Genomic DNA, 19,301 nt, shown 5'->3' with positions numbered 1-19,301 from the left:
CCCCTGGTGCAACTTGAGCCTTCATCTGCCTCCTTCACCATGGTCACTGGTGGCCCTGAAGGACACGGGGAAGGACACAGGGAAGGACACAGGGAAGGACACCTTCAGCCCTGGCTGCTGAGAAAGCCGAGCCTCTGCTGTTCTGGGCTGGAACAAAGGTGTTTTCACAGCAGGAAGAGAATGAGAATCAGGAATTGCTCCAGCTCAAATCCAAGAGTTTACATTGGCTGCCAGTCAGCCCATGCCAGCAGAGCCAGATGCCTCCTTTTCCCCAGCTCGCACGCAAAGCCACCCCAGCCAACGCCACCGCCCGGCAGCGGTGACACGGGGACAAGCACAACCCCCGGTGTGCTGCGCTCTGCTCCTGCACCCGTTCCCAGGGGAGAATTCTGCCCCCACAGCCCCAGACCCCGAGCAGTGGGGCTCCAGCCAGAGCTCCTGCCATGTCCAAATGCCAATCACTCATCAGGCGTTGCACAAAAGCTTCCCAGAAGAGGCACAGATGAAAGCGTGGTGGGGAAGAGAACGGGGAAGTCGATTGCCCAAGACTTCGGGGAGATCCTGGCTTGCCCAGACCCGCTAAACCAGCCTGGGGGAAAAGGAGTGACTCTGTGTGTCCAGGCTCAGTCGCCAGTTTGTGGTGGAGCACCGAGGTGACGCAGCCTCAGAGAGCCACCCGAATCCTTTGAGCCAGCACAAGCAGCTGTCGGTGTCACACCAGCTTTGTCTTTCCTGCTTAATGCCATAATCCAAATGTTGTAGGAGAAGCACTGGAAGGGAAGGTCCAGACCTGCTGCAGGCTACCAGAGGGAAAAAAGTGGAAGGATGCTTTAGCACAACCCACGAGGTTCACCAGCCAAATAACAGCTCCATCAACTACAGCAAGGACCAGAGCACCAGAGACCCAAAGCCACGTCCCACAAGGGACATCCCAAAGCCAGCATTCCCCTGCTGCAGGGCAAGGTGGGACCATCCACTGGAGGTTCATCTCGGTGAACGTGGTGACTCACAAGAGCAGCAAGACTGCCCAGGACTCATCGGTGCCGCGCTATCCCCGTGGGGCAGACCTGGCCCCACAGGTGATGCCGTGGGTCCACAGGCCCCGTTTGCTGCAGCCATTGCGTGACTCCCGTGCCCTGAAGGCCACCTGGATGTGCTGATAAGGCTGCAATAAGCAGGAGCAGATACAAAGGACAGCGGGAATGTTTTTCCCCTCTTTGCATGATGAGAGTTTTATTGCTCCGGGGCAGATACACAGCTGAATGTTAATATCAGTGGTGTGGAACAGCCCCTGGCTGGTGGAAGGGCTCCCCAAGATCCATTCATGGAGGGCTGAAGAAGTCACCCCTGTGTCAGGATGGAGCAGGGGAAGGGAAGAGGTTGGAGGGGAGAGGAATGAGCAGGCAAGTTATCCTTTCCTTCTCTTCATGGGGCTGGAGGCAAAGCAGCCTCTGTACAACTCCCTACCTACATTTAGCACCTCTCCCTCTCCTGGTGCTGCTGGAACCATCCCCCAGAGCTGTGGAAGACCTTTCCAGGCATTCTGCAAAGGCAGGAAGGACCCCTGAGACCTTGGTCTGAAATCCCTGCGTGCTCACCGCTCCTTGGACATCCCACCCAACAGCCCAGGTGCCAGGTGAGGCCCCAGTTTTCCTGCTGGGGTCCATAAAATCATAGAATTGAATCTCCTGATCTGGTGCTAGGGTCAGACATGCAAGATATATACTTTTATCTGTGATGCCTCACTCTGACACCCAAGAAAGCACTGAATTTCACATAGCACCGTGGAGACAGCTCTTAGAGTTAAGCCGAGAAATTGAAAATGTGTGTAAACTAGAGAGTTTTCTTGAGTCACTGGGTGAGAAAGTTAAAGGTTAAGGTTTAAACTGGTTTAAGAACAGAAGACAAGATGGAGGATCCAGGGTGTTGTCTCTTGTCCTTCTTCATCTTCTTCTTCTGTGGGTTTTTGGGTAATAATCAGTGATTGGGTAGAGAATGCTGCAGTGCAGCACACAGCTGTTGGGTCATTGGGTCACTAAGAAAAATAATTAACTTGGTATCTGTTAATTGGGTAAACAGACATATAAAAGACCTTGAGGAAGTTCATTGTTAGCCATTTTGCACCTTTCTATCTTAGTGCACGTAGCTCCTTGTACCCTGTATCCATTAATGTAGATAAAAGAAGAATAAATAACCAAGTCTGAACAAGAGAAAACTGCCTCCCTCTCATCAATCTCAGTCCAAGGGGAGAAAGAACCCAACCACGAGTGTCCCATCAGGACAATCTGGAAGACACCCCGAGGATCATCAGTGCAGCTCCTGGTGCTGCAGAGACACCCCAGCAATCGCACCCTGTGCCTCAGAGAGCATTGTCCAAACACCCCTGGAGCTCTGTGCCCACCCCTGATCAGTGCCCCACCACCCTCTGGGTGAGGAGCCTTTTCCAGCCTGAACCTCCCCTGTCCATCATCATCATCACTGCCACAAAAGCAACTCACAGTGGGTGAGAGGCTCCAGCTCCCCTATCTTTGCCTGCCCCTAATGACCTTCCTCAATTAAGTCTCCAATTACTCCCCGGGCAGTCTGCGAGCGCCACGGTTTCAGTACTGGAATCGGGGCAGTGATAAGCCGGGGAAGCTTTGATCACTCTGTGGAAAATTGCTTTTATGGCTGGTTTTAAAATGAGTCATGAGTCCAGTGATGGCAGCCGGGCTCCAGCTCCCCTTCCAAATGCTCCCAGCAGCCTCATCCATGCGGGGAAAGCTCTGGGCAGAACTTCTCCCTCTGCCTGGGACACCTGGGACACCTGGGACACCTGGGACACCTGGGACACCTGGGACACCTGGGACACCTGCCCCATGCCAGCACTCGGGCTGGGGGCATCTCCTCGCTGGGAAACGCAGCCCCCAGCCCCAAAATGCACCAGAACAACCTCCTGTGGCTCTCCTTGGGGGAAAAGAGGAGTTGCTCTAACACTGAATGACCCTCCTGATTAAAAGTGAACCTTGCACTTCCAGTTTCTGTTCTTCAGCTGGTTGGGATAAGTTACCAGGATTCATCTCCCCATTTTTAATTAAAAAATCCCTTAAAAAAGGGATTAATACTTCTGCCTCTCAGTTTTGCTAATATTATATATTATATATTACATATTATATATCATGTCTTATATCTTATATCTTATATCTTATATCTATTATATGTTATATGTTATATATTATATATTATAATATATATTATATTATATAGTATATAGTATATATTTTATATTATATATTATATATTATATATTATATATTATATATTATATATTATATATTATATATTATATATTATATATTATGCATTATACATTATACATTATATATTATATCCTATTGCTATATATATTATTATATATATATAATAATATATATATAATAATATAACCCTATAATATATTATATATTATATATTATATATTATATATTATATATTATGCATTATACATTATATCCTATTGCTATATATATTATTATGTATCTAATATATAACATAATGTATATAATAAATATATATAATACTATCAAAGAATATATTCTTATATAATTATAATATACTATATTATATATTAGATATTATATTATATGCTATTATATAATGTATAATATAATTATATAATATATATTATATAGTATATAAAACAAATAATAAATAATATATAAAATATAATGAAACTATATAATATACAATATTATAAAAATAAAATATAGAATATATATTATGTATTTTTAGAATTTTTTCATATTTATATATTATATTTCTATAATATATTTTTATGTTTTTATTAACATATTAATATTATATATAATAAATATTATTTTCCCAGCACTGGTGACAGAAGAAAGCCCCCCAACACCATCTTTTCTTTGCATTTCCACAGGGACACATCTGGGCTCTGAACTCCACACCGGTTCCTGCCTTTTTTTTGGGGGGATAAAAAAAAATCTCATCTCAGCCTCGATGAGCAGCTCGTGGGCTGTCACTGCTGTGCTGTGTGATAGACTGAAATTTAAGGAAAAAAGGGAAACAGCTAAGGAATTTCAGGCTGTTGGGCTGGTGGGAGCTTTTTCTCCTGGCCAATAATTGGTCATTTTTGAGAACTGACAGTAGTTTTGACCATTGAAAAGTGAGATCAAGCTGTGAGCACCAGCCTTTAAAACCTAAAGCCGGGAATTTCTCTTTCTCTTTGGTTTCTGGTTTTTGAAGCGGTGACAGAGCTCCGGTTCAGCCTCCTCCCGCCCTGGGCTGCTGGAGCTGGTGGATGCTGGCTCTCCACTCCATCCAGGCTGAACCTGTGGGTGGATCAGAGCTGGATCCAAAGGATCTGGGCACTTTAAACCTGGCACACGCGGTCCAGCGCTGCTCCCAAACCAGCGGGAACCCTTCCTCCTCCTCCCAGCCTCCCCTCCCTCCTCCCGCTGGGGGTTCGGGCTGATGGATCACCCCGTGCGAGGTACCTGTGAGTCAGAGGGCAGGAAAAAGGGCAAGGATGGAGTTTGTCCCCAGGCTGAGACACGGAGATAACTCCTCCCTGCTCAGGAGAAGCTCCAGGCTCCCAAGAATTCCCTCAAACCTGTGTCCCCCACCCTGGCAGGAATCCAGAAATAGAGAAACATTTCTTTGTTTGTCCTATTCTCCAAAAAGGTATTAATCTTATCACTGACAGAAAGGCTTCCAAATATCCCTGAGTAAACCAAGATTTATAATAAAATCATGTAAAAAGTAGTGTAATGTTTAGTACGTCACTGAAGTAAAAAATATAGATTTTAGAATGTTCAATACATAAATATGGGGGAAAAAAGAGTGTAGTTCTTAATTCTGCTTCTTCCTCCTACTCCATGATTCTGCAGTTTTTAAGAGCACAAAGAGTGATTGATTGAAAGTTAGTCAAAGTTTTAATTACATAAGTGATATAGAAAACTTATTTGTTAATATACAAAAACAATTCACGTGTTTATTGTTAATTGAATAAAAATAGATATAAAGATGAAACAGCCGCGTGGTTTTGGGGTCATTTTGTGCCTTCAAGTGAGCCAGGTTATGGTGAGTTAAACTTGTGCAGAAAGTCTGGAAAGACCTGCCAAGTTTTTTGATAACATCCTAATAAACACAAGAAACAAAATCCTAACGAGCTTTAAAGTTTTCCTCCTGACCCGGAGACAAACGGAGCTCCCCGTGAAGGAGAATCCTAAAATTCTCGTCTGAGAAGAGACAGAGAAATCCGTTTCGGGAAGTGCAGCATCAAACAGCGAAAAAATTTCAGCTGGTGCCCGGTGTGAGGATCGTGGGCTCAGAGATGGGAGCACCGGTGGCCACCGGGTCCCGAGAGCACCGGCAGTGCGAGCCAAAACCCTCCGGGGATGCTCCTCAAACTCTGCCTTGGCTGCAGGGTGTGGGCTGGAGAGCCGGGATGCTCAGGGCTGGCTGTCCCCTGGATGTCCCCAAGGCTGGCGCTGGTGGCTGGTGGGTCACACAGAGGGACAGAGCTCTCTTGTCCCCCCATAACAAGAGGTCACAGTTGTCTGCGCCACTGTCGCACCCCTAAAATCATCTCCTTGAGCCCCAGCGGGGTGGGCAGAGCAGGGCTGGTGCTGCCAGGGTGGGGGACACGGGCTCGGGGGTGAAAATCCACTGCTCTCCTTCAATTCAAAACATCCTGGGCTGCCCTGGAGAGCCCTGACATGAGGCTCTTCCCCACACCCGAGCGGGGTTTGGGGCCGCCATGGGGGGAGAGGCTCCCCGAGGAGCAGAAGCGGGATGGAGGGAGGGGAATCCTGACCCACTGAGGCTCTGCTGTCCCCTCCCGCCGGCCGTGAACGCCCTCCGGTGGCACCGGTGACACGGCTCCGCCACAGCCCGTGGCCCCGAGGAGCTCCGGGTTTCACATTTCTCGTGGGGAGGAACATTTGGGGAGGGGGATCTGTGGCAGACGGACCCCCCTGCAGAGCATCCCGCATCCCCCAGAGGCCCCGGGAGCCTCAGAGCCGGTCAAGCCCGGCTCCCTTCGGGGCTTTTCCAGCTGGAAGGTGAATTCTCCAGGCTGGGATGAGCTGCGAGAGCTGTCACGTTGCCTTTCCTCTGCTGTTCCCAGCCACAATCCTCGGCCGTCCCGTACATCCCAGGCAGGAACGCTTCCCTTTCCCTGCCCGCCCTTCTCGGGATCCCCCTGAGGCTTTGAGCTCCACTGGGAATAACCCGGCCAACCAGCCGGGGATGCAGAGAAGCGGCAGAGCGACAGGGCAGGAGATTTTCCATCCTTTACTCCGCCGCGATTTCACCCTCAGCTCCTCCTCCGCTGCTTTTTTTATTTTTTTTATTTTTTTCCTCTTCTCTTTATTTTCTTTCCCTGCCGATTCCAGCCGGCTGAAGGGCCCCCTCTCCTGGTGCAAGGCGGGGAGATGTCCATCCTGCCTCGCTGGCCTCGAATCCATCCTTCCCTTCCAACCAGGGGACCATTCACTCTCAAACCAAGACCCTTCCAGGGAAAAATTCCAGCCGGGACATCGCAGCAGCAGTGCCTGGAGGATCCCCCTCCGTTGTGTCACCTCCGCCAAATCCCCGCATGGTCCTTCCAGCCACCCTCAGGATGCTGAAGCTCCCGAGGCTTCAGGGGGAAGAGGAAACCCCCAGGGCCGAGCATTTCCCTGCTCCTGGGTCAGATGGACCGGGAACACCCGGCCCTGGGCACCATTCCCCCCCAAAGCTGGATTCCTGCCTGGTTTTATCCTCGCCAGCCTCCTGCTGCTGCCCAGCCCCGGCGAGGGGAGCTCCCTTGTGGATATTTGTGGACATTTATGGATATTTGTGGATATTTGTGGACTTTTATAGATATTTGTGGATATTTGTGGAATTCTGGTCACCCCAAAAATGCCGTGAGCGTGCAGGGCAGCTCGGGGTGCGCTCAGGGCCGGCTCCGTGCGAGGTTTGGTGACCGCGGGTGAGTTTTGGTGCATGAGCTGCTTTCAGTTCCTCGCAAAAAGGAGCCTGGGTGAGCCCCTTCCCACCTCCCCGAGGCCAAAGGGACATTCCGAGCCTCACGCGGGGAACTCGAGGCTGCAAAAGGGGTGCCTGACCCCAGTAACGCGTCCCTGGATCTTTCCTGAGCGCCGTTGGAGCAAGGATGCGCTTCCCAAAAAATGAACTGGGCTTTGCATCCCACTCCCGTGGATGCTGGGATCTCCCCGGTTCTGCACCCCGAGCTTCCCTGTCCCTGCCGTCCCTTTGTCCCCATGGAATCAGGGAATGGGTTAGGTTGGAAAGGACCTTAAAGATGTTATATTATATTATATTATATTATATTATATTATATTATATTATATTATATTATATTATATTATATTATATTATATTATATTATATTATATTATATTATATTATATTATATTATATTATATTATATTATATTATATTATATTATATTATATTATATTATATTATATTATATTATATTATATTATATTATATTATATTATATTATATTATATTATTTTTCATTGTAATTTGGACATTTTACCGTTATTTACTGTATGCTTTTTAACGATTTGTACTATTTTATTGGCATTTTAGCATCACTTCAGTACAACTTCGCACTCATGTGAGCACACATCGGGCAGGCCGGGGGTGGGTCTCGGTCCCGGTGCAGCTCCCGGTGCCGGTGGCGGTGCGGGTCCGGCTCCCGGTGCCGCGGGTCTCTCTGCCATTCCCATTGCCGGTGCAGGTCCCGTTACCGGTCCCGGTGCCGGGCTCGGTGCGGGGCGGATGCCGTTTCCAGTGCGGGTCTCGTTCCCGGTGCGTGTCGCCTTTGCGGGTCCCGCTGTGCCCTCTGTCCCCGCCGTTCCCGGTGTCGCTCCTGCTATTGGTCCCGCTGTCTGTCCTGGTGTCGGTCCTGCTGTCCCCTCTGTTCCCTCTATCGGTGCCTCTGTCCCCTCTGTCACTCTGTCTGTCCCCGCTGTCCGCCCTGTCCCCGGTGTCCCCTCTGTCCCTCTGTCTGTCCCCGGTGTCCCCTCTGTCCCCTCTGTCCCTCTGTCTGTCCCCGGTGTCCGCTGTGTCCCCTCTGTCCCTCTGTCTATCCCCTCTGTCTGTCCCTCTGTCTGTCCCCGGTGTCCCCTCTGTCTGTCCCTCTGTCTGTCCCCTCTGTCTGTCCCCTCTGTCTGTCCCCGGTGTCCCCTCTGTCCCCTCTGTCCCGCTGTCTGTCCCCGCTGTCTGCCCTGTCCGCTGTGTCCCCTCTGTCCCTCTGTCTGTCCCTTCTGTCCCTCTGTCTGTCCCCGGTGTCCGCTCTGTCCCCTCTGTCCCTCTGTCTGTCCCCTCTGTCTGTCCCCTCTGTCTGTCCCCTCTGTCCCTCTGTCTGTCCCCTCTGTCTGTCCCCTCTGTCTGTCCCCTCTGTCTGTCCCCGCTGTCCGCCCTGTCCCCGGTGTCCCCTCTGTCCCTCTGTCTGTCCCCGGTGTCCCTCTGTCTGTCCCCGGTGTCCGCTCTGTCCCCGCTGCCGTTCCCGGTTTGTGGCACTGCCGGCGGTGGCCGCCAGGTGGCGCCGCCGGTGCCCCCGCCCCGCAGCCGGCGCGGTGCTGGCGGCGCATGCGCGCTGCGCTCGGGGCGCTCCGGTTCCGGGCGCCGCTCCCTCGGTCCCTCCTTCCCTTCCCTCCCTCGCTCCGTCCCTCCGGCCCCGCCGCCCCGGGACCCCCGCGCCCCCCCGCGCTCCCCCAGCCGCGCTGGGCCCCGCCGCGCTCCGGCGGCGGCGGCGGCTCCGGCTTCCCCCGCCCCTTCCGCCCCCCCGCGCCCCCCCGCCGGCCCAGGCGAGCCCGGAGGCCCCGGCGGCGCCGCATGGAGCAGCGGGCGGCGGGCTGAGCCCCGGCCCGGAGGGAGGTGAGTGACGGCGGCACCGGCCGGGGCGACAGCGAGCGGGGCGCGGACAATGGGGCTGCGGAGGAGGAGGAGGGGGGGATGGGGGGGGTGTGAGGGGCTCCGGCCCCGCCTGACCCCCGCTGACCCCGGCACGGCCGCTCCCGCCCCGCCGCCGTCCCCGGGACCCCTCGTCCCGCTGCCCGTCCTGCCGGGAGGGACCCCCGCGCATCCATCCCTGCACCGTGCCGGGGGTCCCGCCGGGGGTTCCGCCTCCCCTGCCGCTGCATCCCCATCCCGTACAAAGGCCCGGGGGAACCGGAGAGATCCGCGGAGACCCGGCTGTTCCGAGGGGCTGGCGGCGGCGCCTTGTTGCTTTGAATGTTTTAAAATTTGGGGCTTTTTTTTTTTTTTGCTTTTTTTTTTTTTTTTTACTTCTTTTTTTATTATTTTTTTTCTTTCTTTCTTTTTTTTTTTTTTGGGCAATAAGGCGGCGGCGGGTTATTTATAGCCGCGGCTGTTGCTCGTTGGTTTAGCGAGAGCGAAAGGGGCTGTGCCGTCGGGCGGAAAAAAAAAAAAAAAAGAAGAAAAAAGAAAGAAAAAAAGTCCCCCCCCCACCCCCGACAAAAATCAAAAACGCCGGGCAAAAAGTCCGGGCGAAAAAGAAAAAAGCAAATCGGAGGTTTGAGGGCTGGGGAAGAGGAGGAGGAGGATGGCAGCCTTCCTCCCGGGACAGGGGTTTGTTCCCAGGGGAGGCACTCAGGAGCATCCCGGCAAGGCAGGGAGTGTCGGGAGAGCTCCCCGGAGGGGTGCGGGGGGTTTGGGAGGGATGAAGCCGTGGGATAACCCCAGGGAGTTTTGGGCTGCCTCTTTGCCCTTTGACCGCTGCCTCCCTCCAGATTTTCGGTCCTGTCCCCATCCCCAGGTGACAGCACGTGGGACAGGGATCCCGGGCTGATCTGTGGTGAAAAATCACCTCGGGGAATTTTTTATAGGATAAAGGAGGACCAGGAAAACCTCTCTGCAATGTGGGGCTGGGAGCAGCTTCTCTCCAGGCCTGTCCCCCAGGGTGCCTCCAGCTCTCTGACCAGCAGCATCTTCTCTTTCTCTTCAAAAAGAATTTAAAAACCCCAGGAAAAGAAGCTGCCATCCTCCTTCTCCTCTTTTTTGGCAGCAGGGCAGCCAGCGGGGGCTGCTTTGGGGGAGCAGCTCGGAAACGCTGCGAGCTGAGGTGAAGGAGGAGCGTTTTCCTTTCGATTAGAGTAATCGTAGGTGTTCGTTGTAATAACAGCAGATAAGATCTTTCAGAGGCAGGGAGGATGTTGTCTGGTTTGGGGTTGGTCTGGGTTTTTTTTTTTGTTTGTTTGTTTTTTTGAAGTTTAAAGGATTTCATCGGGAGATGGGGATGGGAACACACACCTGTTCCCCTTGGGAATGAGGCTTCTCTGCCATCCACAACCAAACTTGGTTTGAACAGAGTCATCCTGGTGCTGGGCAGGTGCTGCCCCCTCTCATGGTTGGGTTTGAGAGTGAAATGCAGCATCTTTCACCCACCCCATCCCATGGTGATGGTGCTCCTCAGGTGGGACTCGCTCTGGGGGTCCCAAATTCCCCTCCCAACCTGCCTGTGGGTCTGGCACCACTTGATTTTATTTTGATTGACGAGAGGAATGCTGTCCCCGGCTCATTTCCCGATGCCCTTTGGATTATCAGAGGTGTTGGCTGTACCTGCCCTGCCCACCTTGGCTGCTGGGCCGGCCTTCCTGCTGGGAAATGCAGGAGCAAGGCTGTGGGGGAGGTGTGGGGATGGACCTGGGGGGCTGAGATCCATCCCTGGGGGGTGAGATCCATCCCTGGGGGGTGAGATCCATCCCTGGGGGGGTGAGATCCATCCCTGTGGGGATCAGATCCATCCCTGGGGGGTGAGATCCATCCCTGGGGGGTGAGATCCATCCCTGGGGGGTGAGATCCATCCCTGGGGGATCAGATCCATCCCTGGGGGGTGAGATCCATCCCTGTGGGGGTGAGATCCATCCCTGTGGGGGTGAGATCCATCCCTGGGGGGATCAGATCCATCCCTGTGGGGATCAGATCCATCCCTGGGGGGATGAGATCCATCCCTGGGGGGATGAGATCCATCCCTGTGGGGATCAGATCCATCCCTGGGGGGGATGAGATCCATCCCTGGGGGGATGAGATCCATCCCTGTGGGGATCAGATCCATCCCTGGGGGGTGAGATCCATCCCTGGGGGGTGAGATCCATCCCTGGGGGATCAGATCCATCCTTGGGGGAGTGAGATCCGTCCCTGGGGCCCCTGCACGGATAGATGCTCCCCTGGGGAAAAGAGGCAGGCGGGTTTTGGCAGAGGCTGGGTTCACCTGAGCACATCCCAAGCCCCAATTCAGGCACAGGGAGCTCACACAAGGAACAAACCCTGGCCTGGCAGGGCTGGGAACAGCCAAACCCAGCACTCAGCTCTGCCCAATCAACCAGGCTGCTCCCTGGCTAATTTTTTTTAATTATTATGAATTTCTTTCATGTGCTGCCACACATCCTCCTTGAGGAGAGAAGGGGCGATGCCGTGTTTTCCCGGAAGGCACGAGATGCTGCTTTTAAGCTCTGGATTCCCTCCTCCAGCATCTCCAGGTCCTTCTCCCAGCCCAGCATCCCAGGGGATGCGCGGGGCTGGCGGAAGCGGGGCCGGGGCTGGCCCGGGTGACGCGCGGCAGGAACTGCTGGCTGTCACATGAGGCCATCGGGGGGCTGCTCAGCAGCTGCCCCGTGTGGTTTCCATCTCCTCCTCCTCTTCCTCCTCCTCCTCAAGTCTCAGCTTCGAAGCAGAAATTAGGTAACGATCAAAAGGAAAATGAGGCTCAGAGGAGGAGGGTCTGTGTCAGGCTGAGGGGCAGCCCCTGGTGCTGTAACCACCTCCCTCTTTAAAACTGAAAGGAAATTTATTGTGTGTAATTACAACAATGCCTCAGTCCGGTGTCGTGGATATCCACGATCCAGGAAGATAAAGAAGCCTGGGCTGTGTGAAGCGTGTTCTTGGTGGGGTTTGCTCAGGCAGTTTCCTCTTTAGCAAGGGAAAAAAATTCTCTTTATGAAGGCAGGCTATGAATTTTGTATCCTCGCTGCATTTGTCAAATATAAATGCCGGTGACATCCGTGAGCTGAAAGCCCAAACGAATGGCCTTGGGGATTGGGAGGATTCAGCTCCTGCACGGGGTGGGAAATGTGGGATGAACCTTTGGGCATCCCTTGCACTGGCTCCAGGGTTTTCCCAGCTGGTCACACCTCGGGCTCAGCCTCCATCCTGCTGATTTTGGGATATTCGGGAGTAAGGCCTGGCCGGTGGGAAGCGCTGACTCAGGGCTTTGGGCTGAGCTCTCCTTGAGCAACACCCGGAACCAGGCAGAGCTCGGTGTCCCCACGGGACGCTGGACGGGGAGCAGGGCTGAGAGCCCCAGCCATGGGAAACTCCCTCCTTAAACCTCCTTCCGTGCTTCAGCTAAATCCCTCCACGGCCTGAGAGAGCCGAGTTTATTCCCTGCTTTTCTGCTGCTGCGTTTCAGACTGGCGGGATCCAGACCCCTCTGGCTGAAATTTTTTGTTCCGTGCCAGGTGTAAATCCAAAATTTAAGCAAAGATCAGCTTGGAAGGGCAGGCTGTTGGAGCTGGGAATGTTCTGGGGGGTTGCACTCCCAGCTGGAGCTGCCCAGCTCTCCCCTGGATGCTGGCACTCCTGGCACTGTCCCATCAGGCTGGGTGCGGGTGCCATCTCCAGGGGCTTTTCCCAGCCTGGCTGGGAGAGAAACCGACCCACAGCTGTGGTGATGGAAACCCCTCTGGTCCCCAAACCTCGTCCTGGGGGCCAACACCTGAGCTTCGATGTCTCGGCTGCCGAGAGCAGAGCGCCGTGTGCCATGTCCCCACCCTGGGGAAGGTGAGGAAGGTGAGGAGGGTGAGGAAGGTGAGGAAGGTGGCAGCGTGACGCCTTTTCCAGAACGCTGCAGGCACGTGGTGGAAACAGGGCCGTGTTCTCACCGCGCTCTTCCTCCCCACGGCTCTGCCCCTTATCTCCTTCCTCCTCCCGTCCTCGGCCTTGCCCCCGTTTCACTTCCTCCTTCCCAAAATACTCCCGGCTGCTGACAGCAGGGCTGGTGTTGGTGACCCCGCTGGATGTGGTGAATTCACAGATATTAGGGTGGCTTTTGGGGGTTGCTCTGCCTGTGTCCCGCTCTGTGCCCCCCAGCCCGGCACGACCCCGCTGCCCCAGCCCAAGAAAGCCTGGTTTGATTCCGGGGCCGGTGATTTCATCCCTTGCCGGGGGCTGGAGCGGCGGGAATAAAGGCGGGTTTGTTCCCCTCCCACACACCCATCCCAGAGCACAGCACCCCCGGGCACTGCATCCCCCTGGGCTTTGGGAGCTGCACATTCCGCAGTCCCAGTGGTTTTTAGCCAGCGGGGAGTACTTCTGGTTTATTTCTTTTGGATCCCAGGCCTGGGAAGCTCTCTGGGCTGGATGTTTCCACATGTGGGTCACCAGGGAGAGCAGGGCTCTGGCTGTGCAGCCTGGGAGAGGAGTGGGATGGGCCTCCTAGAGGTCATCTCCATTCCCTTCCCTTCTCTGGACATCTCCACCCGTCCGCTCCACGCTGGATTTTTCCTTGGTGCAGATGCTGCGCTCAAAAACTCCGTTCTTAAGAAGCTGTATCCGTGCAAATGCCTCCTAATCCGGGTGAGCGGCTCCGCGCCGCTCCCGCCCCTGGCTGCGGGGGCTGAGCGCGCCCAGGCTTCCCACTTCCACCTCAGTTTGGGGATATTTTGGATCAGCACCTCGGGCAGGAGCTGTTCCTGGCGGGAGAAGAGGTGCTCAGCTGGCCCCTGAGCATCCTGTGGGGATCCTCGCTGCCGGTTCCCTCCGTGCCTGCTCTCAGCCGCCCTGTCCCCCCGTGCAGGTCTCATGGTACCGAGTGACGCGTCCCCCCTGTGAGAGTCGCTCCCCAGCCTCCTGAGAAGATGTCAGGGATGCAGGTGAGGCTGAGGAGGGGCGGGGATGGAGCCCTCCAGAGGTTTAAATAGACCCTGTTTGGGTTCTCAGCTGCAATGGGGGGACCCTGAGGGTGAGGGGTGCCAGGGGTGGGTGACACTCTCAGGCCAGGCTCTGATGGCACTCCCTGCTCCTGGCCAGGCCGTGTGGCCGTCCGGTACAGAATGTATCGCCAAGTACAACTTCCACGGTACCGCCGAGCAGGACCTGCCCTTCAGCAAAGGAGACGTCCTCACCATCGTCGCTGTCACCAAGGTAAAGCCTCCCCTTTCCCAGGGACACCGTCCTGCCACAGGCAGCCCCTGCTCCTGCCAGCCCCGCCGGGCGTGAATCGGGCCACGCGCTCCGTTAATTAATCCACGGCCTCGTTAGTTAAGGTTTCTCCGAAATGCCAGCGCCTCCTGGGAGGGATGGGAGAGGCAGCGCTCTGGGCTCCACTCCGGGGAAGGAAAAGAGGGGCTGTGGGTTTGGGGGGCTCTGGGAGAGGTCTTGGTTGGGTGGCCCCAGCAATGGGATGCCCTGCTCACCCCATCCTTCCTGCACGGGGGTACCGGGGCGCTCGGGGCAGCCCCAGAGGGCTCCTTGGGTGGGATACAGCCATCCCCAGGGCTGGTGGTGACATCCTGCTGTCCCCACAGGATCCCAACTGGTACAAGGCGAAGAACAAGGTGGGCCGCGAGGGCATCATTCCTGCTAACTACGTCCAGAAGCGGGAAGGGGTCAAAGCTGGCATCAAGCTCAGCCTCATGCCGTGAGTACCCAGCCAGGGCTCTGCCGAGGTGGCTGCGGGGGGAGGCGGCTTGGGCTGGAGCATCCCTGTCCCAGCAGAATGGACATTCCTCCCAGCGAGATCGGGGGGCACAAGGGGCAGCAGCGTGGATTTGGGATTGGGATTTGCCGCTGGGGAGAGCTCTGAGTGTTCTGGGAGGTTTCGGGAGGTGACAGATGGTTTAAGTTGGTTTTTTCCCCCCGAGGCTGGGGTTGTAAAGGCTGCTGGGAGGAAGAGGGAAGGTTGGGATGGGATAAGTACACAAGCGATGGGAGATGGAGAGGTTTGATGTTCCTGCCACATCCCAGAGCTGCCAGCGACTCCCAGTCTGGAGGAGGAGCCCGCTGGGAGCGTGCAGAGGGGCTGAATGCCAGCTCCAGGAGGGCAGCAGGGTGCCATGGAAGGAGCTGGCGTGGAGGAGCACGGCCAGGCAGGCAGGGACAAAAGCTGCTCCACATCCAAACACAGCCCCCCAGGGGTGCAGCCAGCCCTCACCCCACGCTCCGTGTGCCTTGCAGGTGGTTCCACGGGAAGATCACACGGGAGCAGGCGGAGAGGCTGCTGTACCCCCCTGAGACGGGGCTGTTCCTGGTGCGGGAGAGCACCAACTACCCCGGGGACTACACACTGTGCGTCAGCTGTGAGGGCAAGGTGGAGCACTACCGCATCATCTACTCCTCCAGCAAGCTCAGCATCGATGAGGAGGTCTACTTCGAGAACCTCATGCAGCTGGTGGAGGTGAGGCCTCAGCTGGCATCTCCGTCCAGCCCCCGTGGGGGACACACGGGGACATCGGAGCTTGTGTGGCTCTGGAGCTTGGGAGGCGGTGCGTGCTCTTCCTTCTCTGCTGACGCCCTGGGGTGGGGATGCTGGGGACAGAGGGACCTTGGGCTGCCACCGAGCCCATCCGTGGCCTGCTGCTGCCACCTGCTGGGACCTCAGAGCCCGGCAGGGCCTGCGCGGGACCCCCAGCCCTGGCTGTCCCCCGCGCCCCCCGGGCTGTCCCCCACGCCGCGCCGTGTCCCCCCAGCACTACACCACGGACGCGGACGGGCTCTGCACCCGCCTCATCAAGCCCAAGCTGATGGAGGGCACGGTGGCAGCGCAGGACGAGTTCTCCCGCAGTGAGTGGCCGTGCCCCCCTCCCCGGCCCCTGGGGACCCCCCCGGCACCCCCTCACTCCCCCTTCTCCCCCCTTCAGGCGGCTGGGCCCTCAACATGAAGGACCTCAAGTTGCTACAGATCATTGGCAAAGGGGAATTCGGAGGTGAGCCCGCTGTCCCCAGCCCGTGGTGGCCCTGAATGTGGTGGGGGGCTCCTCTGTAGGAGGGTCCAGGGTGCTGGTGGGGCCCCAGGAGGCTGGGATGCTTCCCAGTGCCTCCTGTGCCCATCTCTCCTGGCCTGCAGACGTGATGCTGGGGGATTACCGGGGGAACAAAGTCGCCGTGAAGTGCATTAAAAACGACGCCACAGCGCAGGCCTTCCTGGCAGAGGCGTCCGTCATGACGTGAGTGTCACCCTCAGCGGGGGGACAGCGGGAGGGAGGGGGCTCCTTTGTCCCTGTGAGCAGGGCTGGGTGGTCCCTGATGCCCCCTGGGAGCCCCTCCTGTCCCCAAATCCTCGCCCTGAGCCCTCGTGTGCCGCGCAGGCAGCTCCGACACAGCAACCTGGTGCAGCTCCTGGGGGTGATTGTGGAGGAGAAGAGTGGTCTTTACATCGTCACCGAGTACATGGCCAAGGTGAGACCCCCACCCCACCCCCTGCTCTGTCCCCCTGTGCCCCCCACGCTCCTGGGGCTTCACCCTGGCATGGCTGGGTCATCCTGGCTGGGGCTGCAGGGCTGCCTGGGGGTGTCCCACGTCCCATCCCTGGCTCCCAGGGGGGGTTGGCATCCCCAGATCTGCCCCATCACCGCAGGGGGGACGTTATCCTTGTGTCCCCTCGTTTGAAGGGACATCTCCCCTGCTCCTGCCCCATCATAAACGGGCATTGTCCCTGGATCCTGCCCCACAAGGGAGGGGACATCATCCACGGGTCCTGCCCCATTTTAAAGGGACATCATCCCCAGGTCCTGCCCCATAAGGGAGGGACATCATCCTCAGGTCCTGCCCCTTTTTAAAGGGACATCATCCCCGGATCCTGCCCCACGAGGGAGGGACATCATCCCCAGATCCTGCCCCACGAGGGAGGGGGCAGCAGGTGGGCTGCAGCCCCTGCTGAGCCCACATCTCTCCATCCCTCGTGCAGGGCAGCCTAGTAGATTACCTGCGGTCACGCGGGCGGTCGGTGCTCGGGGCAGACTGTCTGCTCAAGTTCTCCCTGTAAGTGCTGCATCCCCCTACCCTGACCTGCCCCACCCATGCTCTGGGACCGCCCTGCCGACCCCCCTTGTGCTGTCCACCCCTCCCAGAGATGTCTGTGAAGCCATGGAGTACCTGGAAGCCAACAACTTCGTGCACCGGGACCTGGCAGCGAGGAACGTGCTGGTCTCGGAGGACAACATCGCCAAGGTCAGCGATTTCGGGCTCACCAAGGAAGCCTCCTCCACACAGGACACGGGCAAGCTGCCCGTCAAGTGGACAGCACCAGAAGCACTTAGAGAAAAGGTGGGTGAGCCCAGGGGGATACGGTGGAAGCTGCAGGAAGGGGGAACATCCCAGGCTGCTCTAAAGATGGTGCTTGAGTGCTGCATCCCAATGTGGGAGCCCAAAACCAGCTGCCCTGAGGGTGGGGAATATCCCTTACCCCCCATCCCTGCTCACAGGGCTTCTCTCCCCTCCCTCCCTCCCTGCAGAAATTCTCCACCAAGTCGGACGTGTGGAGCTTCGGGATCCTCCTCTGGGAAATCTACTCCTTCGGGCGAGTGCCTTATCCGAGAATTGTGAGTGATGAGCCCCCCTCGGGGCTGGATTTCGGGGGGTGGGGTGGAGCTGAGCTCTGTTGTGGGAAGAGCCCCTCCCTGACACCCCCGATTTCCCCCAGCCCCTGAAGGACGTGGTGCCCCGTGTGGAGAAGGGCTATAAGATGGATGCTCCAGACGGTTGTCCGGCCGTCGTCTACGAGGTGATGAAGAAGTGCTGGACCCTGGACCCCGGCCACCGGCCGTCCTTCCACCAGCTCCGTGAACAGCTAGTGCATATCAAAGAGAAGGAGCTCTACCTGTGAGAGGGGGGCTCTGCCACCCCACAGCCGCAGGGGACCCACGCTGGGGGGGACCAGGGTGTGGGCAGCCCCCCTGCCCCACCACGGCACCAGGAGGGAGCCCCGGGGGTCTGGGTGTCCCCCTCCTTTGCCCCAATTCCCCCGGTTGCTTCCAAACTTCCAAATCTGTCAGTTTTTATTTTTATTTTCTAGGTTTGGGTTTGTTATTTTTCATTTTGGTCTCCCACGCTTTTTTTTTTTTTTTTAATTATTATTATTATTTTTGTGGGTGTTTTTTTTGTCATTTTCTCAGTTTTGGGGGGCGTTTATTGTTTTGGGTTGGTTTTTTGGTTTTTTTTTGTCGTTGTTTTTTTATTATTTCAAGCAGGGCCCAGCTGAGCGCCGGGCATTTTACTAAAGTACGAATCTTATTTTTTAATGTAATTAAAAGAAGAAAAAAAAAATAAGAAAAAAAAAAAAGAAAGAGAAAAGAAGGTTGTTAAAAGGAGAATAATAATAAATAAACCAATGAAACGGACACATGAAAAGGAAACCCCCAGCGACAGAAGTGATGGTTGACGGGGAGACGCTGGACTCGCCGCTCGGTCGGGAGAGCGCGGCCGCGTCCCCGCCAGACGCTTTTTATTTTTTGGGTTGTTTTGCTTTAAACTCGTTGCAATGTTTGCATGCTGTCTCCAGAGGCCTTTTTTTCCAGTCCTGTCCAGTGCTTTATTCTCATGTAATGCTACCGACTGTGAGATTAAAAACTGTAATAAAAAAAAACCATTCCATACGGACGCGGCACACCCTGCCTCCGCCCCCCTCTGTTGCCAGTGGGTCCGGGGGTCCCCCAGCAGGGAAAAAGGGAGGATGGACCCCCCATCTCCTCCCCAAACAGGTGGGGATGAGGCTCCATCCTGTGAGAACACGGTTGTGACGGGGGTGAAGCTGCCAAGGGGTGCCAAAGCTCCCCTTCAGTCCGGGCTTTGCTTTGTGATGCTCTGAGCGGGCAGGGGATACAGTTTGGGGTTGATTCCTGGACCTCTCTGCCTTCCCTCCCGCATCCCAGACCCCCTGAGTCCAAAGCTGTCCCCGTGGAATCCCTGGAGGGAGCTGGGTGGAGGTGGCGTCTGGCAGCTTTAGAATAGTTCCCCTCATCTGCAGGGAATTATTCAGCGTTAAAGCACGCCGGCTCTGCCGCCTGCCTGCTCGGCAAACCTCGGGCCAGAGCTCTCTGCTGGCTTTGGACCGGGGTTGGCACCGAGATTCCGCTTGGAGGAGCCGTTAAAGGGGAAAAAAGGAGCGATGGGACACGGGCAGAGCTCAGGGATGTGTGGGATGGAGCCTGCAGAGGGGAGATGTGCTACTGCCCCATTCCTTGGGACCTCGGGATGTCTGCAGGGCTGAGGATGAGGATGAGGATGAGGATGAGGATGAGGATGAGGATGTGATGTAGCTCCAT

The 19,301-nt window shown here is 55.7% G+C and overlaps 1 protein-coding gene across 2 annotated transcripts; it reads left to right on the top strand.

Moving 5' to 3' along the window:
• Positions 1 to 8,764: 8,764 nt before the first annotated feature.
• Positions 8,765 to 18,643, top strand: CSK (C-terminal Src kinase). Of its 2 annotated transcripts, none has more exons than XM_058847138.1 (13): positions 8,765 to 8,898; positions 13,838 to 13,913; positions 14,071 to 14,184; positions 14,568 to 14,680; positions 15,217 to 15,436; positions 15,729 to 15,822; positions 15,900 to 15,965; positions 16,106 to 16,205; positions 16,347 to 16,437; positions 16,946 to 17,019; positions 17,109 to 17,304; positions 17,493 to 17,579; positions 17,681 to 18,643. In XM_058847138.1, the coding sequence occupies exons 2-13, from the start codon at positions 13,899 to 13,901 to the stop codon at positions 17,861 to 17,863; spliced, it is 1,353 nt and encodes a 450-aa protein (XP_058703121.1). In that variant the 5' UTR covers positions 8,765 to 8,898; positions 13,838 to 13,898; the 3' UTR covers positions 17,864 to 18,643. The 2 variants fall into 2 exon arrangements, with proteins under 2 accessions (XP_058703121.1, XP_058703122.1); XM_058847139.1 differs by lacking the exon at positions 8,765 to 8,898 and adding an exon at positions 13,494 to 13,617.
• The last annotated feature ends 658 nt before the right edge of the window (positions 18,644 to 19,301 follow it).

The sequence above is a fragment of the Poecile atricapillus genome, chromosome 11, assembly GCF_030490865.1.
Source record: "Poecile atricapillus isolate bPoeAtr1 chromosome 11, bPoeAtr1.hap1, whole genome shotgun sequence".
Taxonomy (NCBI): Eukaryota; Metazoa; Chordata; class Aves; order Passeriformes; family Paridae; genus Poecile; species Poecile atricapillus.
This window is presented reverse-complemented; position numbering and strand designations above follow the sequence as displayed.